Raw genomic sequence first — 26566 nt, 5'->3', positions numbered from 1 at the left:
GAGGCCGAGAGGCCGAGAACAGACAAGACTGTCAAGCAGAACCACAGTCTGAAGGAGCAGGCTCTACATCCTTCTCCGCGGCAGGTGAGATTTCATCTCTGAGATACTTGTAATCATCTCTGGGAAAGTCAGGGGCTATCATTCTTTAATGCTTTAGGGCACTTTAGGGCTCTATATTTGCACATTCTGTGGGGATTTTGAAAACAAAACAAGAACCAGTCAAAAAATTACAGAATGATCTACACTGCCTCAGTAGACTTAAGGACATTATAATAATCACAGTTACATAATTATAGATTGACTGTTCTATAACATATTGAGCTTTCTGCTCACTGGAAACCCCAAGGTCATTTCACACACAATAGATAACATTCAAATTCGCTTCCTTCCAGGCATGAGAGATCTAGGGATTGTCTATGTCACATAAAAATTTACATCCTCCTAGGTGATAAGATCCTTTCGCTGAAGATGCTACCAACATGATCACAGGACATAACAAATCAAGCTGGAACTGGGCTGGAAGCTTCCTCCCGGCTAGCTAGCTCTCACAGTGCTGGTAAGCGCCATTCTGGGGGAGAAAAGTCATCTATGGTCTTACGGCTATGGACTCTGCGTGCTGACTTCCAGGAGAGATTCTGCACAAGCCTGGCCCCATCACCACCCTGCCATGGAAGAGGGAGGACTCATGGGGCTTAACCACTCCCAGTAGCTGATGGGAGGGAGAGACACGTTCATCAGTGATACAGCCACTGGCAAGGCACACCCGCTCCTGTGCACAATCAATGTTCATGTTCCTATAAACAACTGATGAAACTCACTGGCCATGCACAAAAGATGTAACAGTAAAAAGAGGGCTAGTTGGGAAAAGGATGGAGATGATCAGGGCTGGGAGGAACATAAAAGAGGGTATTGAGGTAATGAGTGAAATGCATCATGTACACATATTGAAAATGTCATCATTAAATCCACTCGTATGAATAGTCAATAGACACAAATAAAACATTTAAAACTGTATGCTCTCCTTCCCCATGTACTTCTATAGTTTAATCTCTAATCCCAAAAGCAGCCCTATGCTTTCTCATGCTCAGGGTCTATGGAATGTTCTTTTGTCATTCATCATATGTTCGGGCTTCAGAAAACTTAGACACTTAGAAAATGTAGAGTCTAGGCCTCACCAGAGATGACCTAGGGATTGAAAGAGAAGGAATGTGCATTTCTAACTTCCAACATGTTGAACAACCTCCTTAGTGATCCTTACACAAGCCAACTTGGATTTCCCAAGGCAGCATCCATAACCCTATGGTGTGCCTCCCAACTGCCCCTTTTTAGATCTCCCTCTTTCACAGGCAGCAGCTGACTGCAGCTATGCTTACATGGATTCCCTTGGTACTGAGAACAAGGACATATATACACACTACCTAAGAACCAGGACAGACAGACAGAATTGTCACAATCAAAGGTGACACTCAAGGTTGTCCTGTGGCCTTCATGTGCATTTAAGAAAAACAATCACAGGACTCCCTTCTACATGCTTTTGTTCTACCTTCCATCAAGGGACGAGAGGTGATTCTGGAACACACTAGAGAACTCTAGACCACCTGACTGGTGTCTACTCTGCTGACCTTTAACCCGGGGTGGGAGCCCCTGCTCCCACTCCAGCCATTCTCCCCATCTGGAGAGACACTCAGGAACACGTGTAAAGTTCATAGTGCAGAGGAACAACTATAAAATAGAGAGCCTCAGTTGCTTACCACCGGGTGACTGGAAGCCAATTAACAGCAGTCCCTGTGACCAAGTATATCATGCCTGCCTGTCAAGAAAATATTATGAGGGAAACCAAAAAGCCAAAGTCAATTGGAAGAAACATCATACCAGACCATCCAATGGTGTTAGACCCATCAGGACAAGAATTTAAAGAACTATGATTGATGTTCTGAGGACCTGAGGGGTAAAGTAGATGCCACAGAAGAACAGGTGCCCATGTAAGCACAGATGGAACTCCTAAGAGCTAAAAGGAATGCTTGTGTCCAATCCAGGAGAGCAGAAATGAAGAATGCCCGTGATGGGTTTATTGGTATGCTAGATAGAGGTTGAGGATTGAGAAATCTAAAAGAGGACAGAGAGGGAGAGGAAAGGGGAGGAGGGAGAGGGAGAGGGGGAAGAGAAAGAAGGAAAGAGGGAGACAGGGAGGAAAGAGAGAGAGGGAGAGAAGAAAGGGAGTGGATGTGCAAAAACTGCAGGCCAGCCACAAACTGAACTATGCAATGAATCCACTGAAGGGAAAATGGTCAAAGGGAACAGGTATTTGAAAGAAAAAAGGAACGACCGAGAATGTCTTCAAGTTAATGCCAGACATCAAACCAGAGATCCAGGGAGCCCACATAATACTGAGAAAAATAATAAAATAAAATAACACTCTACATATACACAGACATACTGTTTTCAAACTACAGAAAATCAGAAAGAAAAACAACCTGAAGGCCAGAGAAAGGACAAAAACCCAACTTCCCTGAGAGTAACAAAGGTAAATGTATCTTGAAGCCGACGGTGGCTCAGCAGTTAAGAGCACTTGCTGCTCTTACAGAGGACCTGAGTTTGGTTCCCAGCACCCACATGGTGGCTCACAACTGTCTCTAACTCCAGTTCCAGAGGATCTGATGCATTCTATAGACACCTTCAATTATCAGATGCATGTGGTACACAAACACATAAATTTTTAAAAATAATATTTATATCTGACCTCTCAGAGACCAGACAAAAAAGAGTGTCATCAAAAATAATAAATTGAGGAGAAAATAAAGTCACGAGCCTGGACTCCTGTATCCTGTGACACTATTCCTCAAAGTTGAAGAATATAAGGACTTCTCACACATACCAAGGTGCTTGTAGATGTGTCTCAGGAAAGAAGGGAAATAATGTGGGTCAGAATCTATGATCTACTGAGAGGAAGAAGATCTGAGGGCAAAGCCAAAACTTCTTTTTTACCTCATCAACTGACAGAAAACAGCTGGTTTAAAATGCCAACATCAGCATCTCTGAGTATGGGGTCATATGTATACACCTCATGCATGTCTATGTGTTTATATACTCTGAGTATGGGGTCATATGTATACACCTCATGCATGTCCATGTGTTTATATATTCTGAGTATGGGGTCATATGTATACACCTCATGCATGTCTATGTGTTTATATACTCTGAGTATGGGGTCATATGTATACACCTCATGCATGTCCATGTGTTTATATACTCTGAGTATGGGGTCATATGTATACACCTCATGCATGTCTATGTGTTTATATACTGAGTATGGGGTCATATGTATACACCTCCTGAATGTCTCTTTATATACACAAATACATTAGTGAGATGAATCACAGAAATAATACACAGACCAAAGGGGGAACTATTGATCCTGTTATTATAAGGTATTTCCACTGCCCATGAAGAGATAATTATTTTGTGTGCATTTGGATTTAAGTGGATTTGCAAACTCTAAGAAGTTAAAAACAAGAAACAACTGATTTGTTAAGAAAGAGGAGAAGAACAGGTTTATACAAGATGCTTAATTAAAAATACCAAGAATCATAGACCAAAATGGGAGACAACAAATAGGAATCAGCATAAATAGAGGAGACATCAACCCAATACATCATTTCTTTGAATGCAATGGCTTAAATGCACCAAGTAAAACAAAGAAATTTTCAAAATGGATCAAAGGCCTAATGAAAGAACATCATCCACCGCTGCTGTCCTGCAAGATGAGAACTCGAACGAGCCAGCTACTAAAGAAACCAATGCCAGTCAGCCCAAAGGACTAACGCTCAGGCTAGCAATCCCTAGAGCCAAGCCCCACAGTAGCTGAAACACAACAGGGAGTCCTCAGCTGCTGGACTGTGAACTGAAAAGAAAAAGGATACTCTCTTGCATCACTGGTGACAACAAAAATGACCGTGCCCAGGTAGCTAAGCACTGTAAGTTCCTCGATGCTGGGCTACTCAAGAGAGGACTCAGAAGCTATTAAACCACAGCAAGACTTAAAAAACAAAAACTCCAGTCAGCAGGTAAAAGGACTATAATGGCACATCACTCTGAAGATGATTAGCATCCACACTGGGTACCACAGAGGCAAGAGGGTAGCTTGTCCAGGCAGCTGAGCAGATGCAAGCCCCTGTGACAGGCTCTATTTCCTCCATGCAAGTTCCTCTACATAGACACACTAAAAATATGTCTGCATAATACACACACACACACACACACACACACACACAAACACACACACACACAAACATTACTGGCAATATGAACCCTTCCCCCAGGTTCACTGATTACTTAGTTCAGGAAGCAGCATCTTCAAGAGCTGTCAGGACACCAGGAAGGTGAGGAAGGACTCCTACACACAGGACAGATTGCAGAATAGCCCAAGGTTCATCAGGAAGCTATCCTTTTACAAGCTCAAAATCGGCAAAAGGAAGCAAGGAACCCCAAAACAGGAGTAAACACAATAGAAAAACTACAGATTCATATGGAAACTATAGATGTAATTAAGCTATGAAAACACGCAGAGTTTGCCATCTTTAGGTGGCATAACAACAGAGATAACTCAAGACTTAAAAAATAAAAAGGAAATTACCAGATGCCAGAAAAATTAAGAGAATCATAGGACGTTCCTATAGACAACTCTACTCCACCGACACTGGCTAGCCTAGAAGAAAGGGACAAACTCCCAGATCCACAGAACGCACAAGACTGAGGCAGCAAGAAATAGAAAGAGTCAACAGATGATGATAAAGATGGAGAAACCATCCAGAACTTTCCAGCAAGGAGCAGCACAGGGCGAAGAATCCCACACCTGAGTCCACCAAGCACTCCAGAGTTACAGGCCTCCTCTTCCTTGGTGGTGGTTTTGTTTTGAGACAAAGTCTCTCTATTTCCCAGGCCGGCCTTAAACTCCTGACCCTGTGCCTCCCCCAGAGTGGGCCACCAGGCCCAGACTGTCAGTGTTCCCTGACTTTTCCCGAAATTGAGTAAAGGGAATATTTATACACATTTTATAAAGCTAATTGGTACTTTGACACCCAAGACACCTTAAGAAAAGAAAAGCAGGAACAGGAGCCAGGACTCAGTGGTCAAGAGCTCAGTCCTAGTTCTACTGCAGTGAGAAAACACGTGACCAAAGCAACCTGGGGAGGGTTTATTTCAGCTTACAGTTTGTGGGCCACCATCCAGGGAAGTCAGGGCAGGAGCTGATGCAGAGGCCATGGAGGGGTGCTGCCTACCGGCTTGCTCCCCAGGCTTGCTCAGCCTGCTTTCTTACACAGCCCAGGACCAGCTGCTGCCCAGGGTGGTCTCACCCACAGCAGGCCGGACCCCCCACATCACTCACTAATTAGGAAAATGCCCCACAGACTTGCTTACAGGCCAGTGTTATAGAGGCGTTTCCTCAATTGTGTTCCCTCTTTGCAGGTAACTCTGGCTTATGTCAAGTTGAAAAAAACTAACCAGGACAAGCTCATTCCATTTTTGTAAAGAACCTGAACTCAGTGCCCAGCACATGTTTAGCAGCTGACAATCACCTTAACACCAGCTCCAGGGAAGCAGATGCTTCTTCTCTTCCAAGGGCACTGCACTCACATGTAAACACACACACATATCCCCCCACACACACCATACACACACACCCCACACACCCCACATATACCACATATATATACATAAACATGCACATACACAACACATACAACATACCACACACATATACACACACAACACATACAGATAACACACACAACACACAACGTATCACATACCATTCAACACACACAACACACACTCATACAAAACACCACACATATACTACACACACCACTCACACAAATCACCACACACGTAGACAACACACACAACACAATACCACACAGACAACACACACACATACAACACAAAACATATACACAACCACTCACATAATACAACACACACACTACACAAGACACACAGACAACACACATAACACACCACGTACACAGACAACACACACCATACAGACAACACACACCACATACACAGCCCACACATACACAGCCCACACATACACCCACACACACCACACACGCAGTACACACAAGACGCACAACACATACACACAAGTACTCACACAATACAACACACATACCACACAACACACAGACAACACTCAGACAACACACACACACACACACACACACACACACACACACAAAATCTTAAAAAAAAAAAAAACAAAAAACTAAAGAGAACCAAACTACAGGCCAAGTTCTCTAAGGAGAATTTATGCTAAAACCCTCAACAAGACACTAGCAAAGTTCAACAACATAGTTTTAAAAATTACACCTCATGACCAAATGGGATTTATCCTTGACCCATTAAGGCTGATTCACTACATAAAATAGTCAACATGACACACTGTGTCAACAGAACAGGAACCCACGTGACCATCTCAGTTGACACAGAAAACAAAAACTGTTGACAAACTCTACCATACTTTTTAGCAAAACCTCTCCATAGTTCATGCTGAAGGAAAGTCCTTCACCATATACAAGACTGTTTCCCCCATAGCATCCGTGGGGAAAGTACAAGACAAGGGGGCCTAACTCCTGCTGCTTCTATTCAGCTCAGCACTAGAAGAACAATAAGAGCCATTAGACACAAGGGCGGGGGGGAGGGCACGAGACTATGGATCCAAATAAAAAACGTAAAATTTATACAGACAGCAAGATCTGTATGTTGAAGCCACTATAAAACTATTAGAGCCAGAAGATGAACACAGTACGGGTGTGGGTACAGTACCAACAAAGCCAAGAGCATCAACCTAACTGCAAAAGAAACCAAGACCATGATTCCATTTAAGATAGCATTAAGAAAATAGAATACCTAGGAATAAACTGAATTAGAAAGGTGAAGGTATGGCTTTGTGGAAACTATTCAGTTTACTGGCAGATGTGGCAGAGGACGGGGTGCTTGGAGGAGATGATGGGACACAAACCCGCTTCCTGTCACCTCCCAGCTGTGTGGTTTTGTTCCACTCCAAGGCCCCAGCATGATATTCTGCCTTGCCAAGGCCCAAAGCAACAGGCCAACCAACTACAGCTGGACCCTCCAAGCTATGAGCGAAAAGAAAGCTTTTCTCAGCATACAGTGATCATCTTGAGTATTTGTTATAATGACAAAAAACTAATGCTACAGAACACTGATAAAAAAAAAAAATGGAAGGAAACACAATTGAAAAGATGGGCACACACTCAAGGTTCATAATGATATTGTTAAAGTGTCCATCCTACCCAAGGCAGGACACAGTCCAACGTACGCCCTATAAAATTCACTGACATTCTCCATAGAAGTGGAGAAAAACCCTGATGCTCACATAGAACAGCATAAATGGATTTTTTAAAAAAAAGGCAGTTTGCAATTATTTAGCTCTAAAAAACCAACACAATCTTGCCACTTGCCATATTAATAAGCCCACATGACATTATGCTAAGTGAAATAAGCCAGACACAGGAAGAAAACTATTGCATGATCTCATTTACATATAAAATGTACTCACAGGGAGTACAAAGTGGTGATTACAGAAGACAAGGAGACTAGGGTAGCAAAGGGGGAGATGCAGGCCAGAGAACACCAAGAAGTCAATTCACAAGGCAAACAGGTCTACTGTTGTGACGTACAGCATAAAGACCATAGGTAAAACACAAGCTGCATATGGAATGCATGCTGAGTAGGTTTTGGCTGCTTTGCTACAAAAAAAAAGAAGAGTAATTACATTAACAGATGGTTAATTTGCTTTACTATTTCACTATCTATATATATTTCATTAAATCATTTTGTAAACTTTAAATATATACATTAAAAATTAAACATACAGTTACTGTATGATCTAGCAATCACATCTCTTACCCAAATGAGCTGAAAACTTATGCTCATGGTAAAATCTACACAGATATTTATAGCACCTTTATTCATGACAGTAGGGCCTTGGAAGTAAGCACTCTTTCTTCAGTAGGTGATGGTCCATACATGGAGTAGACCCAGAATAAAATAGTATGCAGTGTCAAAAAGAAATGAACCATCAAACTATGAAGACATGGAGGATCCTTAAACTCACACCTGGTGAAGAAGCCACCTGAGGAGGCTGCATAATGCATGGTCCCAGTGGTGTGGTGACCGGTGGGACAGGCAAAGCTACACAAAGGTAACAAAAGGTAAACAAAGAAAAGAAAAAACTGAAACACCAGTGGTTGCTGCTGAGGCCGGAACTGGGAGGAGCAAGGACGGGGTGGGTTAGGGCAGTGAAGCTCCACTGCAATTACAATGACGGGCCAGGTCAGGACACAGTTATTCAAACCATGGCATGTACATACCCAGCCAGAGTTACATGTGTCAGTACAGGCTCAGTCACTGTGACCAACTGTGTCAGTCTAGGGGTAAAGTGGATCAGTAGACTATGTCTGTGTGGACAGGTGTAGGTGGGAATCTTGGCACCTTCCTCTGTGAACCTAGCACTGTCCTACAAAAACAAATGGCTGGTTCTACTTGGTTCTACTTGAGACTCATTCTAAGAGACGGTGCCCACAGGCCTGACACTGCCTGTAGGGCCAGGAACAGAGGCTGGACAGCCCAGAGACCTAAGTAGAAGCAAACACAACTGGGAAAAAGTCAATGAAATTGACTAAATATAATGACTAACTGATTCCTATTGATACTTTGCTATATTCATAGACAGAAGCCTCGCATAATCGTCATTAGAGAGGCTTCATCCAGCAACTGATGGGAGCAGATGCAGAGACCCACAGCCAAACATTAGGTGTAGCTCAGGGAATCCTGCAGAAGAGCAGGGAAAGGATTGTAGAACAGAATCAACTAACCTGGGCTCATAGAGACTGAATCGCCAGTGAACCTGCATGGGACTGACCTAGGCCCTCTGCATATATGTTATGATTGTTAGCTTGGTCCTCCTGTGGGACTCCTAACCGTGGGAGCAAGGGCTATCTCTGACCCTGCTACCTGCTTTCAGGACCCTTTCCTCCTATTGGATGCCTTGTCCAGTCTTAATATGAGGGGATGTGCCCATTCTTATTGCAACTTGATATACCATGTTTGGTTGATATCCCTGGGATGCATGCCCTTTTCTGAAGGGAAACGGAGGAGGAGTAGATCTGGGGGGAAGGGAGGAGTTGAGGGTGAGGGGCTGGAGGGGAGAAGGGAGGGTAAACTGCTGTGGGATTTCCTGTATGCTGTGAATATATGTTGCTATGATTGATTGATAAATAAAACGCTGATTGGCCAGTAGCCAGGCAGGAAGGATAGTGTAGGCGGGACAAGCAGGGAGGAGAATGCTGGGGAGAAGAGGGCTGAGTGAGGAGACACTGCCAGCCGTGCGATGAGTAGCAAGATGTAAGTTACCGGTAAGCCACGAGCCACGTGGCAAGGTATAGATTTATAGAAATGGGTTACTTTAAGATATAAGAACTAGCCGGGTGGTGGTGGCGCACGCCTTTAATCCCAGCACTCGGGAGGCAGAGGCAGGCGGATTTCTGTGAGTTCGAGGCCAGCCTGGGCTACCAAGTGAGTCCCAGGAAAGGCGCAAAGCTACACAGAGAAACCCTGCCTCGAAAAACCAAAATATATATATATACATATATATATATACATATATATACATATATATATACATATATATGTATATATATATATGTGTGAACTAGATAGCAAGAAGCCTGCCACAGCCATACCGTTTATAAGTAATATAAGTCTCTGTATGTTTACTTGGGGGATGCTAGTGGGAGAGATTTGTCCCAACTGCTGGCAGGCCGGGACACAGGAAAACTTCAGCTACAGTAAACCGTGGTGGGGATGTAACATTTGAGAGAAGAATAAATAACTAAAATTTGAGAAAATCAGAAGCGAAGCAGGGTTGGAGAGATGCTCAACAGTGCAGAGGACAGCAGTTCAGCTCGAAGCATTCATGTGCCTGCAACTCCAGCTCCAGGGACCTGACGCCCTCTCTCCTGGCCTCCATAGGCACGCATGTGTGTGCATGACACACACACACACACACACACACACACACACACATAAATAAGTAAATAAATTTTTAAAAAGTAAAGCTAGGGAGAGCTCTTGAGCAGGAGACTGATGGGATCAACTCCTTTTTTTTTTTTTTTTTGTTTTGTTTTGTTTTTTGAGACAGAGTTTCTCTGTGTAGCTTTGGAGCCTGTCCTGGAACTCGCTTTTTCTCAAGGGATCACACTGGGTACTGAGTTGAAAACAGACTGAGAAGCAACAGAAATAGATGGTGAGCAAAGGTTTCTATCAAAGTGAGGGAAATGGGGAGACAGTTTCTAACCGCTCCCTTGAATGTAGCCTCAAGACAATATAGAACGTAATGAGAGGAGAGAACATGGAGTGATCGAAAACCAGAAAGTGAACAGTAGGACTGACATACTGGAGGTCCTAGAGGCCTGTGCCAGCAAGAGAAGTGACTGAAAGTCAGGAGACAGTAGTCATAGACACATGAACTCCAGTCACAGAGGAAGCAATCCTAGAGCTAAGGTGCAGTCTGGTAGAACCCGAATCCTGCAGAAGAGTCCATAGCCCTCCTGGTGTCTACCTATTTGGTATAAATACATTACTGTAAGGGGCTAGCTTCCCAGCAACACTGCCACTGTCTGCATGGGACTGTCCATCACCACCAGTCCTGTGGACTGCTGACATTCCCTCACAGAAGGGAATGAGAAGGTCATTAGGTCTGCCATATAGTCCAGCCATTCCCCCCAGTCACCTGTATGCAATTTTGCTCTAATTGCATGTGGCAGTGGAGTGTTGGGGAGGTGGTAGGGTATACAGGCTGGGAAGACTGGAGGAAGAGGGCTAGGGGAAGCTATCATCCATGCTGGCTCAAGACTTACCAGTGCAACTGCTTTGGGGCCACTCAGGCTCCTCCTGTCCATCATCCCTCACCTACGCTCTGTAAGAAAGCCCATTAAACTCACTGGCTCCCCCAGGTGACTGGTGATGGAATTGTACTTTGGTTCCTCATTAGGACCTTAGGAGGGGGTAAATGTTCACATCTCCCTTAGGGAAGGAATATTAGCAACAGTTGCTTTATAACTTTCTCAGGCCTATGACTATAAAAGTTCACATAACCTCCTGCATATATAACATGTCATTTGGGGTGCTTAGAATTTATGTTTCCAGGCCATAGTCACTTATTATTTGGCTTAGAATAAACCACATTTTATTTGCCGTTAAAAACAATAAGCTGGGTGTAGCGGCTCATACCTTTAACTCCAGCACTCAGAAGGTAGAGGCAGACAAGATCCCTTAGTTCGAGGCCAGCATGGTCTACATAGTGAGTTCCAGTACAGCCAGATCTACTGAGACCCTGTCTCGGAAAAAACAAAAACAACAAAACTTTCATGGAGCTGGACTATCACTCGACGGTAGGGTGCCTGCCTAGCCTGTGCAAGGCCTACACTCAGTTCCTAGTACCAAATAAATGTACACACAAAAACTGTAAATGTACATATTATGGAACAGCTAGTGACTACCACATGAGGACAGAGCAAGAGATGCCACACAGGCACCAGGAGAGAGGCCCTCATCAGATACTGAATCTGCCTGGATCTGCACCTTGGAATTTCCAGCCCCCAGAACTGTGAGCCACCAATTTCTGTTGTCTATAAATTATCTAGTACAAGGCATTGGCCAAACATGCCCAGAGGATGACACATTATCCTCACAGTGTGGTTGTTCCCATGGCACAGAAGAGAATGAAGGGCTTGGAAACAGGCGGGAACTTGTGTAGCACACACAGACATTTAAAGAACGACACAAGAATACCAGAGAGGCAGAACAAAGGCTATGCAAAGAACTGTGAGGATTAAACTTCAGTAGAGGAGAAACACCCAAGGAATCTTGTGTTTCTCCTTGAGACTGACACAATGGCATCAGCCTTGGGAGACTCAGGCAGCAGGGTGTTAGGAGCAGGCCGGGTAGGTATCCTGGGGCTCCACTTTGACCCCCTGAGCTGAACAGGTAGGAGGAAGGCAGTTTTAGTCCTAACATACTATCTTATTCCCAGCGTGGCACTCAGACTCTAAAGTGAACCCTGATGACTCTCCAACACTGGTGTTCACATCTTTGAAGTAGAATCCTCCTCCCGAAAGCATTTCAGCGTCTTTAACAAGCTTCTAACCAATACAGTACTGAAGCACAGTAATGGTGACAGATTGCCACTCCTCTTGATTCCACAACAGTCTAAGAATTTATCTTAGCAGACTGGAGTAAGAGGTTCTGGAGATTGACAAAATGCTCATGTTGGGAGGTGCCCAGGTACCCCCTGGGAAACGCAAGTGACACGTGTGCCCAGAGGTAAGGCACCAATTAATTACCTGAAAATTCCTAAGACTCTCAGTCATATATACCATTGAATATTTTCTTAGCCAGTAACCTCAATTAACTTGACAGAGATTCTTCCTTAGTCAAACCCCTAGATAAAAATATAACATGGGGGCTGGAGAGATGGCTGACCAGTTCAGAGTACTTACTGTTCTTCAAGAGGACCCAAACTTGGTTCCCAGTATCCACATAGCAATTCATAACTGCCTGAAACTCCAGCTCCAAAGGATGATGCCCTCTTCTGGCACCTGTGGGTACCTGCACTCATATGCTCATAGCCACACACATACATATAACTAAAAGTCTTTTAAAAACAAAACAAAACATGGACAATACCTTGAACATAGCTTATTTAGATTGAGCAGAGTTAGCTCTATTGAGCCCAGACTTCTGATCCACAGTAATCCAGGTATTGCTTCATGCCACTGAGTTTGTGCTATTTCATCAAACAATAGAAAGTCTGTGTGCATGACTGTGTGACCTGCTGAAAGGTGAGGATAACCTAGGGGACCCAGGCATTGTGATCACACAGTCTCTTGACTCCACTCAACAAGTGGAGTCCAAGTGGGGGGTAGTCTCAGTAAGGTTTAAGCTTTGGTTTGTGGGGAGACAGCTTTGGCTAAAGCAAATGGCACTAGAATAAAAATTAGACTAGAATAAAAATCAAGACTAGAAGAAGTAACTTGGAACATGCTGGACTTCCTTCTCCATTTTTTCTATAACCTGAACAATGATATATAAGGCAGACTAAGTTCAAGTCTGCTGGCCCCACATGTCATGCCTCTAAGTATAGAATATATAACCACTTCTAAGTAGGTGAGCCAATCTGACTTCTAAGAAAATAATAACGTAACTGTGTACAAAGTAGTCTGAAGTCAGACTTGTGGTGATATTGTGTTCCCCAAAATATTGTGCACCCTAATAAACTTATCTGGGGTCAGAGAACAGAACAGCCACTAGACATAGAGGCCAGAAAATGGTGGCACACACACCTTTAATCCTAGCCTTCTGGAAGCAGAGATCCATCCGGATCTCTGTAAGTTCAAAGCCACACTGGAAACAGCCAGGCATGGTGACTCATGCCTTTAATCCCAGGAAGTGATGGCAGAAAGCAGAAAGCTATATAAGGCATGAAAACAAGGAACTAGCCTGGTTAAGATTTTAGGCTTCTGAGCAGCATTTCAACTGAGATCCATTTGGATGAGGACTTAGAGGCTTCCAGTCTGAGGAAACAGAATCAGCTGAGGAATCGGCAAGGTGAGGAAGCTTTGGCTTGTTCTGCTTCTCTGATCTTCCACCTTTAACCTAATACCTGGCTCCGGGTTTGATTTTATTAATAAGAACCTTTTAAGATTCGTGCTACACAGACTAGAGACTTTGCATCCCTGGAAGGCTACTGGGCCACTTTGTAAGTTTCTGAACCAAGACAATTTGATTTCAACTGAAAGAACAGACAGGTAAAGCTCTTCAGGAAGTGAGTGACAGGATGTGGCCATGGATCAGACATAGGAAAAGAAGCTATTTGAGCCCAAGAATGTTTGTACTTCTAGCCACTAGGACACAGGTGAATAGAAGCACCAGTGTTATGAAATGAGACTGGAAACAAAGCCTGGGTCTAGAAGGGAAAGGTGTGAGCTCCCGGAATGCCTGAACAGGGAGATGCAGAGAGACAAGGAAATGCACAGCAAGGGACAGATGGGTGTTAAGACGGAGAAAGGGCTTTCACAGTGTTAGAAACAAAACCTGCTCTGTGCAATCACACAGTCAGTCCTGCAGCTAAAAGCTTTCCCCTGCACTTCAGAAGAGACGGACAGAAGCTATCTAACTCAACCTTTTCCTCCTTGTTTCCTTGTAAGACATGAAGAAAAGGCAAAGGGGTTCAGATGCTTGTCCAAAGTTCCAGCTAATTAGTTCTCAGAGCTGGGCTGAAATGCAGGTCTTCAGGCCCTCCAACTGCACGGCCTGTGTAGTGGACGTTAGAGGCAGTTCTTTCTTAGACAAGCCAATCCATTCATGTCCTGTATGGTTAGAGATGACCGCCTGGCAAGGTCCCTGAATACTACCAGGACTTGCAATCTCCTTCTCATGATTCTTCTTTCTGAAGGTACAGATCTGTGAGAAAAACTGCACATGGCACAAGGAACAAACTAGAAGGAGCCAGACCAGCCCTCCATGAGGAATGGAAATGTGACAGTAAGTGTCTCCAAGGATTTCTACCACAGCCATGGACACCAATCGCCAATGGCTACCACGAGTGCAAATCACTCTACTAATCGTGACCATTCCCTAGTTAGAGGGAAGCATTCCTGCTGCACACATCAGTTCTCAAGGATCAACTCATTGCTCTAAGTGAACCTACCATATACAACATAATCTCTATAAGAAAATGCACCTTATACTCAAGCAACATAGATGATTTCATAACTCAAGGTGACCATATTTATAGCACATTTCAGTTCAGACTAGGCCCTTTTCAAGTGCTCAGTTCAATATGTGAATTATAAAAGTATTCACCTTTTCATTTTGTAGTCTCTAACTTCCTTAAAGTTTCCTTCTTTTAAGATTATAATTACATCATCCCCTCCCTTCCACCCTCCAAACCCCCCTTGTACTTCTCCTTGATTTCTCTCAAATTCATGGCCAAAGTGCTAGCTAGTGACAACTTAGAGACTAAAGTCATCAAAGAAGAGGGAGCCTTAATTAAGACAATGACTCCAGAAGGAGGTAGTGGCACACACCTTTAATTCCAGCACTCAGGAAGCAGAAATAAGCAGACCTCTGCGAGTTCAAGGCCAGCCTGGTCTACAGAGCAAGTTTCAGGGCAGCCAGGGCTGCACAGAGAAACCTTGTCTCAAAAAATGAATAAGCAAACAAACGAGACTCCATAAGATCAGGCTGTAGGCAAGCCTGTAGGGCATTATCTTAATTAGTGATTGATGTGGGAGGGCCCAGACCACTGTGGATGGTGCAATTCCTAGGCTGGTGGTCTTGGTGGTCCTGGGTTCTATAATAAAGCAGGTTGAGCAAGCCATGAGGAGCAAGCCAGTAAGCAGCACCCATCCACAGCCTCTGCATCAGCTCCTGCCTCCAGGTTCCTGCTCTGACTTCCTTCAGTGATGAACAGCAATGAAGAAGTGTAAGTCTATAAATTCCTCCCCAAGTTGCTATGGTCATGGTGTGTCGTCACAGCAATAGTAACCCTGACTAGGCAGCCTCTTTTTTCATTGTTGTTACATGCATATGTGTACATATACATACATCTCTGTTCCTAAGTACAACCTGCTCAGTCCCTATAACGGTACACGTTTGTTATGTTTTCAGGGCTGATGTTTGACACTGGATAGCCAGTTGGTATGCTCTTCCCTGCAGACTCTCTCTCCCACTCTGAGCATCTGAGTTGCCTGTAGATCTTTGTGTAGGGTTGAGGCCTCCTGGCTTCTCACTATCCACTTTGGCTTGTCTACTGCTGCTGTCCTTGTTTAGACAGTCATGTCAATGAGACTTTGTAGGTGCAGCTTCTGACACTCCTAGGGGACACAATCTCACAGCAAACTCCCTGATCCTCTGGCTCTGACAATCTTCTCACCCCCTGTTCTGAAATGTTCCCTGAGCCTTAGGTATGGGAGTTGTTTTGTAGATGTATCCATTGGAACTGGGTTCCACAGAACAGGGCCTCACTGTGTATCCCTGGCTGGTCTGAACTCCCTACATGGACAGACTAGCTTTGAACTCACACAGATCCACCTGCCTCTGCCTTCTGAGTGTTAGTACTAAAGGCATGCACCACCATGCCCTACTTAAAATCTAAGAATTTTTTTATGTGTATGAGTAGTGGCGGGGAGGGGGGGTGCACCATGAGCCCTGTGCAGTGTTTAAATCTTAGCAAGGTATACACTCAGCCACCCTGCTGTAGAATCTGCCTACTAGACCTTGAGTAACTCAATATCTAGAAGGTTCCATTTCACAAATACCTTTCTAAAACAAATGTGAATACAACCAATCAACTAAAACAGTGTCTGGACTCAAGACAAACACATCATTTAATTCAATTAGTCAAGGGTATTTAAATATTTATACAATCACTTTAAAAAGCTGTTATTTTATGGGGCTGGGGAAAGCTCAGTGGTTAAGGGCACTTGCTGCTCCTGCAAAGGACCCAGGCTTGGTTTCCCGTTCCCATAAAGCAGCTTGCAACTCTCAATACACTCCTGTTCCAGGGACTCCGAAACCTCTTCTGCCCTCCACCACACTGCATGCACACGGTACAAAACATGCGTGCAAGCAAAACACCCACCCATACATATAAAACAAATCTAAAATCATAAAAAATAAAAATGCTGCACAAGCTGCCCCGGTTCTTTGATAACAAAGAACCTGGTTCCAAAGCAGTGTTCCTGCTCAGAAAATTCAGAATCACTTAATTTTAAACAGACTCACATTATAGCCACCACCCTACTTACAGACACGCTCTTTCAAATAGCCTTTCTGGGACTGTAGAGTCTCAACACCCAGGACCATAACTTACAATTTATGTTTCATTTGTCCTGTATATATCTTCTTTGTATGTATGTGGAATTTTTAAAAATCCATTTGGGTGACAAATTTTCCAAAGGCGAGGACTTCCAATCCTTAGTCATCTGTCTCTAAAGAGAATAGAGTGTGTGCTGGATAGTTTTATGTCAACTTGACACAAGCTAAAGTCATCTGAGAGGAGGGAGCCGAAATTGAGAAAATGCCTCCATAAGATCGGGCTATAGGCAAGCCTAAGGGCATTTTCTTAATAGTGATCAATGGGGGAGGGCCCAGGCTACTGTGGGTGGAGCCATCCCTGGGCTGGTGGTCCTGGATTCTATAAGAAAGCAGGCTGAGCAAGCCATGAGGAGCAAGCCAATAAGCAGCACCCTCCATGGCTTCTGTATCAGCTCCTGCCTCCAGGTTCCTGCCCTGTTTGAGTTCCGGTCCTGACTTCCTCCAGTGATGAACAGCAATGCTGAATTGTAAGCCTAATAAACCCTTTCCTCCTGACTTGCCTTTTGGGTCATGGTGTTTCATCATAGCAACAGTAATTCTAAGAGAGGGTGAAAGGCAAAAACTTTACAAAAAACAGATGAGTTTCCACCACTTCCAACTAGAAGGCCTGTGTCTCAGATGCAAAAAAAAAAATAAATAAAATAAAATAAAATAAACCTTAAAATACCTATTTGGAACATCGCTGTGAGAATTTGACATAAAGCAGATAACATGAGATTCACAACATAAAGCAGACACATGAAAGAGAATACTACCAATTAGAACAATCTAGGGCTGGCAAGATGGCTCTGTAGGGAAAGGTGCTTTCTGCTAAGCCTGAAGACCCAACTTTGATAAGTAGGATCTGACTCTGACAAGCTGTCCTCTGACTGTCAAGCACACACCAAAGTACACACACAATAAAATGTAATAAAAGTTTATAAATAAGCTAAAGCTACTTCTTTGGGAACGGTGAACATGTCTTGCTAATAAAGTTGTTTAAACAGAAAGTTTGTTATCATTCTATATCGACAAATGTGAAAGACCTCTCCCTCCTCAGAAGTTACAGCAGAACCACAGAGTGACCACAGCAGTTTGCTCTCATTCACCAGACTAGACTACCACACACTCGAAGCCCTGTGACAAGGTAAATTACAGTGTCATAGGAAACCACCGGCCTTTTCCATCATCCAAACAATTACGTCCATGCCAATAAGCATAACCCTGGGACACAGATACCACCACTGAAGCAAGGCTGATAAGCAAAGGCTTGAAATAAGATGGAATTATTTTGTTTCTTTTCTTTTCTTTTTAAGACAGGATTTCTTTGTGTAGCCTTGCCTGTCCTAGAAATAGCTCTGTAGACCAGACTGGCCCCAAATTCACAGAGATCTGCTTGCCTCTGCTTCCAACATGCTGAGATTAAAGGTGTGTGCCCCACCACCACCCAGTAATAAAATGAAATTTTCATGCTTTTTTTCTTTCCTTTTTGTGGAGCTGAAAACGGAACCCAGGATCTCCATACTGTGAAGAACTAGTGCCACTAAGCTAAACATCCAGCTCCCAATGTTCATTTTATTCACATCTTTTACGGATCCACTATGTGAGGCATCCCCCTACATCTATTTAACCCACTCTCCAACTGTCTAGTGCTCTACAATTCAGTTCAATTCTGGTACTGCCGCACCTTCCCCCGGCAGGTGGATTTCAAAGGTTAAGAGTTCAATAGATGTCTGTCCCCACTTCAGATACTACTCCTAAGTTCCAAGCTACAGAGTGTACTTTTCACTACCTAGTTAAAAATGGGGGATTTTCCATGATTTCCCCTTCCTTGGATTTCATAATTCTCTGGAAGGAAAAAAATCACAGATATATATAGATTAATATATATATATATATATATTAGTTATTAATACAAGTTTGTTATAAAAGATGCAATTCAGGACCAACCAATGGAAGAACTGCATGGTTAGACTATGGAGAAGTGGCCCAGATTCCCATGTTCTTTCTAGACCCACCACACTTCTGGCACCTTGATGGGTGGATTCATTGCATAGGCATGATGGGCACACCAGTGGCGACTGCAGTGATTAACTCAACCCAGTTCCTCTCTGCTCTAATTTGCTTCTCTGTTGCCACAATGAAACACTGACCAGAAAGCAGGCTGGGGAGAAAAGGGTTATTTACTTACTGCTGGTGCACCATCACAGGAAGCTAGGGCAGCAACCCGTGGGAGCCCACAGAGGTTTCCTAGTGAGATCTGAGCTTGCTTTACCCAGCAGGGCTGCATAAGGAGATGGACTTGGCAAAAGGGATGTCAGGGGGTATCGTGGGTGTAAGGCATGCCGATAAGGAATTGATAAAAGCAATGGTATTTTATTCTTGGGAGTCAAGTTAGGCGGTGGAATGTCAAAGTTGAAAATTGAGATCACAGTTTATTTCTTTCTATCTAGGTTTCTTTCTTTCTTTCTTTCTTTCTTTCTTTCTCTCTCTCTCTCTTTCTCTCTTAATTTCTATCTATAGGAATATAGTGTAGGGAGAAATTTAGAGTAAGGTAGAATTTAGAAATATTGGGTTAGAAATATAGTTTAATAAAAAAATTAGGATAAGATAAACAAGAGAGAGAAACTATATCCTTGATTTTCCAACTATGGGGCTATGAACACACAATCCTGGGGAAGAATCAGGAAAAAAATCTATCAAAGATGAGAAAAAAACGGGCAGAGAAAGATTCCTATGGAAACTTTTGGCCTGGAGATAGCTTAAAATCAAACCCTGAGAGGCAGAGAAAAGAATTTTCCCTGAGGTGGACTCAGGAGAGATAAAACGCTCTGCTCCGCCAGCAGTGCCTGAGAACACTTTTATAACACCATTCAAACAGAGTCAGTTCCCTCTTGAACATGAAGTCAAAATTTAGAGAACAGAAATTTTGGGAAAGACTTAGTAAAATCTCTCTCTAAAAAACTAAAAGCTTTTCAGACTTTTCCTCTTTCTGTACGGGCAAAAATTTAACTCACCTGGAAACAATATCTATTGGTATGGGAAAATCACCTGTTATTGCTCTAAGAAAAAAGAAAAAAAAATTCTTAGATTATGGCAAATCCTCTCTGCCATTCCTGTCTTCCCTTCGAGCCAGTATTTTAAAAAAAGCAGCTAGGAGCAGAGCATTTGCAGATGTATGGAGGCGGCGCGGCTGTTGCAAGATGCTTGGTTGAGCCAGGCTGCAAAAGAGCATGGGTCCTAAGCCTCGGCAGCAGTATCAGGGACTCTGCATCTTGGGGGAGAGGACAAGCAGGGACAAAAGAGATCTATCAGGGAGAAAATCTTTATGTAAAAGCTGTTGTTTCAAGAACTTTCATTTTCCTTCACTAACCCAGTAAGGCAGAAGAGCAAGTCTCAAAGGGTCTTTGCTTCTGGCACCAAAACGCCTGTCCAAATATGCACAAGTGAGCCAGCATGACCCTATTCTAGGGAAAATGTCAAGTGAAGGAAACACATCTATCAATACCAGCTCAAGGAGAACAGAAATCTCCCATGAAAAAAAGAGCAAAAACTTGACTCAAAAACCTCCTGTGGTAAAAACAAAAGTACGAAAACAAACCATGTAAGTAGAAATGGAAGTGTGGTGGACCCAAAAGGCATCCTGGGAAATGTAGTTTGAAAGCAGTTTGAGAAATGTAGTAATAGTATGATACAATAGAGAAAAGCATTGTGGGAAATGTAGTTTTTTCAGCTCAAAATGGCGGTACTGCCCAGAAACTCAGTTTTTTCTGCTTCAAATGCAGTTTCTTTTCCAAGCAATGTTAGAAAGCTTAATCTTACCTCTTGAGAACTAAGAACAGGTGAACAGCTTGCCTTTCTGGAGATAATTAAAGTGCTAGTAACGTTTGTCAACAAGCTACTTTGAAATCTTTTAGAAAACAAGGGAAAACAGTCCTTACACTGGGAGATTGCTTTGGGTGTGGAAAAAAAAAAAAACAAAACTTAAGATACAAAAGGGAAACATTGACATCATTAAAAAATGCTCATGGTAATCTTTAAAAGCAGCTTTAAAAAATTAAAAGGAAGGAAAGTTGTACCCTTAGAAAATTGTACCTTAGTTACCAAATGAGGCTTGCTGGCTGGCTACCCACAGGAGTCTCATATCAAAGCTGATCATGAACTCCAAACTTAAAAATAAAGCAGTGTTGAGTTCACTTGTAATTTTTACTATATTAACTTATGATTTGTGTACTCTCTCTCTTGTTGAAAGAAAATAAGTTAGTTCTGTTGAGAAATTCTAGTGTAAGTTAGTTCTGTTAAGAGATTTTTTCTAGATGTCTATAAAATAATTCTATAGAGTTTCCTCTTGAATATAAGTTTAGTAAATAGTTCTAAGAAATCTCTTCTAGATATGTGTTAAAGTTTGTAAAATAGAGTTAGTTTCCCTATGAATATGTTTCTAAAATAGTTCTATAGAGTTTCCTTTTGAATGTAAGTTTGTAAGAAATATAAACAATTATATGTTGAATGTGAGTTTGTAAAAGGTGTAATAAGTCTAAATGTTTAATGTAAGTTTGTAAAAAGTGTAAATATGTATAGTGATAATAGTTCAGTTAAGAGATCTCTTCTAGATGTTTGCTAAGGTTTATAAAGTAGTCTTATAGAATGTAAGTTTATAAGAAGTATAAATACATATAGTAAATAGTCATGCTAGTTGTAACTATGTATAATAATATTCATACTAGAATTATGTTGATATTAATGAACCAGAGTTTGGTGAAGCTAAGGGAATCTTGAAGTTTGATGCAGTTTGCATCAAGAGTTTATTGATTTAAAAAAGCCTTGGCATACCTAAGTCTGTTATAAATATCTTAAGACCCATTCAAAAAAGAACAGTTCATCTTGGTCATCCTCTACTCCTTTACTGGGGGGTGTGGCAGCCTAGGGATTGCTGGGTTGTTCAAACTACTTGCAAGCTCCTGAGTCAGAGTTGAGTTAAGCTCTCTACCCACTCCTGCCAGAGGCTAGTGGTCAGAGATTGGCAACTTTCTTCTTGATAACTTCCAACCTAAGCCAGAGTATATTTGATGGAAAGTATATCTCCATGACAGGTAAGGAAGATCAATCAAGGAGGACAACATAAGACAGACCCAGTCTATCTCAGGGGCCTAAGGGGCTCTTTAAAAAATTAAGAGGAGGGACCTGTGGGAGCCCACATAGTTTTCCTAGTGAGATCTGAGCTTGCTTTACCCAGGATGGCTGCATAAGGGGGTGGACTGACCATGTGTGTGGTTACCAGGTGTTTGGAAGGGTCTGAACTTGGCTGTGCTAGGGGAAGGTCTTTTGCTCCACCCCTTGGCATTCCTTTAAAAAGCCCTTTAGTAGAGACAGAAGGGGCTGGTGGATTAGGATCCAGGCCCTCCTGAGGCTATCCTGTGTTTCTGTCTCTCTCCCCCCTCTATATTTCTATCTAAATCTCTTATCCCTCACTCCTCAAAAGTACCCTGGGGAAAAAAGGTGGGGGCAGGCCCCCCACAAGAACCTGGAGCAGAAGTAGTGACCTCAAAGGAAGGCTGCTTACTGCCTTGCTTCTAAGTTCACATTTCATTTGTTTGTTTGTTTGTTTGTTTTGAGACATGGTATCTCTATATAGCCTTGGCTGGCCTTAAATTCACAAAGATCATTTGCTTCTGCCTTTCCAGTACTGGGATTGAAGGCATGCAGCCCCAGGCTCTACTACTCTTTTTTAGACAGCCCAGGTCCAACTGACTAGAAATGGTGGCACCTACAGTGGGCTAGGCCCTACTACATCAATTAGCAATAAGGAAAGTGCACCATAGTCATGCCACAGGCCAATGTGACAGAGGCAATTCCTCAACTGAGGTTCCCTCTTCTCAGGGGACTCTAAGCTTATGTCAAGTTTACAGCTGAACCTAACTATGGCACCTTCTGACCCTCTCCTGGAAGGCAAGTTTAAAAGTCTGCCATCCAGCCATGCTTAGATGCTCTGGTGACAACTGCTCATCCTGAAGTATATAGGGACCAAAGCCACTAGTCACCTCATTAGCACATATCAGACTCTCATCTGCCTAGAAGTTCCACACGTTTTAGGATCTATATGCCCAGGACTGGGGACAAGGACCAAAAACATTTTCCTTTTTAATCACAACTTTGTACAAAGCTCTCCTCAAACTAGCAGGCCAATAAAAGAGACACTGAAGAAACTCCCAAGCAAAACCTACATCTTCACTATGAAAAATATCCACCAGGAAGAGGTGATCACCAGTTAAGGGTCATTACAGGGTGGTGAAAATCCACATGTATAACTCAAGTATTCATGGAGTAACTAAAACATTTCCAGAGTCACAAATGTCTACAACTAGGGACCTGGTGACTACAACGTCTAAGATACTAACACAAATTCAGAAGATAACATTATTTTATGGAGAGAGATACTTCAATAGTTTTAAAATCTGGGTCAAAATTATCAAAAAGATTTTAATAAAAAGCCCTAACTGTAACTGGTTATGACCTTAATGGACAGCAGAAGACAGTCCTTTATACTTTCTTAATGTGCATGCAGAGTAGAACACCATTCAGTGGAGATTTTCTCATAACCCTAAGCAACACTAAATTTTGAGAGGAAAAATATTCTTTCCTAGAGCAAGTAGATTTCCTGAAGGAAACTGCTACAGAAGGTGAGTCCTGCTCAAAACACTGTGACTCAAATGACAAGCAACTTACTTGCAATATTACAGTAAGTTCCAGACACAATCCCCATCACAAGAAAGTGTCTCTCAGGGCTGGAGAGATGGCTCAGTGGTTAAGAGCACTGACTGCTCCTCCAGAGGACCTGGGTTCAATTCCAAGCACCCACATGACAGCTCACAATTGTCTGTAACTCCAGTTTCAGGGAACCCGAAACTTCCCATGGCAAAACACTAATGCACATAAAATTTAAAAAAAGCCGGGCGGTGGTGCTGCACTCGGGAGGCAGAGGCAGGTGGATCTCTGTGAGTTCGGGACTAGCCTGGTCTACAAAGCGAGTTCCAAGAAAGGCGCAAAGCTACACAAAGAAACCCTGTCTTGGAAAAAAAAAAAAAAAAAAAGCATCTCCCACATTACCACAAAGACAACACAACATCAAGAGGCACAGTCCTACTTCCCAATGTGTCAAGTACTGTAGGGAGGCTCATAGAACACAGGTTAGTACTTTACTGAACGGAAGAGGAAACCTGAGGAATTTCTCTAGAACCGTCATGGTAATTTTTGGTTAACCACCAATGCCCTTTGCATAAAAGAAAAATAATCCTAACTTGCTGAATTCTAAATAACACATTCATTCACACAGCTTGTTTTACATTCACTTACCCCATCAGCTGGAAAGAAACATAATTAAAATATAATTCCCTATTTAATTTCCATTTAAACATTTAAAAGAAGTGCAAGGAAAAATACTCTTACCGTTCTAGAATCTGAGAAAGGGTTATATTCATCAAGGCCTGGTGGCACATTTCTGGTCACCTGTGTAACGGATGGGTCCTAGAATAAAATTTGAAAAAAAATATACATATATATAGGTTATCTATTAAGACACAATTTGATATTTACACAATATTTGCTTTATCTGAACCTTTGGTCACTCAGCAAAACAGTGCAAACTTACAGTACTGTCAAATGTATTCCACATGTCAACAAAGGTAATGTTTAAACCACAGCCCTCACACCCTCAAAGAAAAACAAATACACCTTGGGCTTGACGCACGACAGCTGCTGGTCTGTCTATAATGACTGAAGCAGGTCCCTCTTACTGCTGTGAGGTGCTGACTGCCTAAGTCGCTCAGACTAAACCCATCATCTTTAAGACTCACCCAAGTGAGTGCATTACCTCCTTATGACACAGGGTCTCGCTCTGTAATCCAGGCTGGCTTTGAACTCTGAGTGCTGGTCATTACATTCATAAGCCACCATACCTAGCTTCATGGTCTCCTTTTTATTTTTGTAATGTTTTATTATTTTGAGAATTTCATACATGAGTAATTATCTATATCACTCCCATCCTCTCCCTCCAAACCCTCCCATGTTCTACCTCCCAAACACATGGTCTCTTCTTTATTATTGTCACACATGTATGTGTACATGTTTATGTTTGTGTGTGTGTGTGTGTGTGTGTGTGTGTGTGTATCCAAGGCTGACCACCTGAGATCAGACACCCTCTGTGGGCGCTCATCCCTGAAGGAAACTGACTCCCTCTCAGTGGTCACTGACCACCTGTAGCTCTTTTTCTAGGAGTGGGATGGGTCCCTTTTTAAAACAGCACCTTCAACAGTTGGGGACCCGCCACCCAGCTCCCAAATAAATAAACACAGAAACTTATTATTACTTATGAATGCCTGGCCAGCCTTAACTTGGTTTATTTCTAGCCAGATTTTCTTAACTGAAATTATCCTGTCTTTCTTTTGCCTGGGCTTTTATCTTTCTCTATTCTGTATACCTTGCTTCTTTCTCCATGACTTACTGTACAGCTGGGTGGCTGGTCCCTGGAGTCCTCCTCTCCTCCTCTTTCTTGCTCCTCGATCTTCTCCTCCCAGATTTCTCCTTCTATTTATACTCTCTGCCTGCCAGCCCCACCTGTCCTTTCTCCTGCCTTGCTATTGGCCGTTCAGCTCTTTATTAGACCATCAGGTGTTTCAGACAAGCACAGTAACACAGCTTCACAGAGTTAAACAAATGCAACATAAAAGAATGCAGCACATCTTTGCATCATTAAACAAACGTTCCCGAGCATAAACAAATGTAACACATCTTAAATATTCCACAACATCTATGAGTTCAAGACCAGCCTGGTCTACATAGTAAATTCCAGGCTAGTGGGGTTAAATAATGAGACCCTGTCTCAAACAACAACAACAAAAAACAACTGGGTCTTTTGGTCAGCCAGGTGTGGTGGCACATGACTATAATTCAAAACTCAGGAATCCAAGACAGGAAAAATTCAGAGGTCAAGGCTAGCCTGGGCTAAACAGGGACAGCCTGTAAGAAAAAGAAGGAAAAGGGAAAGTAGAAATGAGGAAGGGGAGGGGAAGGCAGGGGCTAGGGAAGGAAGAATGGGGGAGGGGAAGGAAGGGGCTAGGGAAGGAAGAATGGGGGAGGGGAATGGAGGGGCTAGGGAAGGAAGAATGGGGGAGGGGAAGAAAGGGGCTAGGGAAGGAAGAATGGGGGAGGGGAAGGGAGGGGCTAGGAAAGGAAGAATGGGGGAGGGAAGGAAGGGGCTAGGGAAGGAAAATGGGGGAGGGGAATGGAGGGGCTAGGAAAGGAAGAATGGGGGAGGGGAAGAAAGGGGCTAGGAAAGGAAGAATGGGGGAGGGAAGGGAGGGGCTAGGGAAGGAAGAATAGGGGAGGGGAATGAATCAAAGAAAAAGATGAGGGAGAAAAGAGAAGAGAGGGGAAGAAAGGGGAGGAAAGGGAAACAGAACGGGAAGGAGGGAGGAAGATAAGGAAAAAGGGGAAGGGGAGGAAAGGTGAAGAGGAAGGAAAAGAAAAAGGAGGGAAGTGGGAAGGAGAAGGGAGGGGAAGAAAGAGACAGGGAAGGGAGATGGAGGGATGGGCGAACAGAGGCAAGAGTGCCACAGGGTCT

The 26566-nt window shown here is 43.0% G+C and overlaps 1 protein-coding gene across 4 annotated transcripts in view; it reads right to left on the bottom strand.

The window, feature by feature from the left end:
- The window catches only part of Scamp1 (secretory carrier membrane protein 1), a 95261-nt gene that overhangs the window by 38066 nt on the left and 30629 nt on the right, over positions 1-26566 (bottom strand). For 3 of the 4 annotated variants that reach the window (XM_059276355.1, XM_059276358.1, XM_059276357.1), the window contains exon 2: positions 24394-24471. In XM_059276355.1, the coding sequence (XP_059132338.1) occupies positions 24394-24471 (78 nt within the window). Of the gene's footprint in view, positions 1-12774; positions 12908-24393; positions 24472-26566 lie in introns of those variants that run through there. The other variant, XM_059276356.1, reaches the window with a different exon arrangement.

Source organism: Peromyscus eremicus, chromosome 11 (assembly GCF_949786415.1).
Source record: "Peromyscus eremicus chromosome 11, PerEre_H2_v1, whole genome shotgun sequence".
Taxonomy (NCBI): Eukaryota; Metazoa; Chordata; class Mammalia; order Rodentia; family Cricetidae; genus Peromyscus; species Peromyscus eremicus.
The sequence above is the reverse complement of the archived record's forward strand: the minus strand, read 5'-3'. Positions and strand labels throughout refer to the sequence as shown.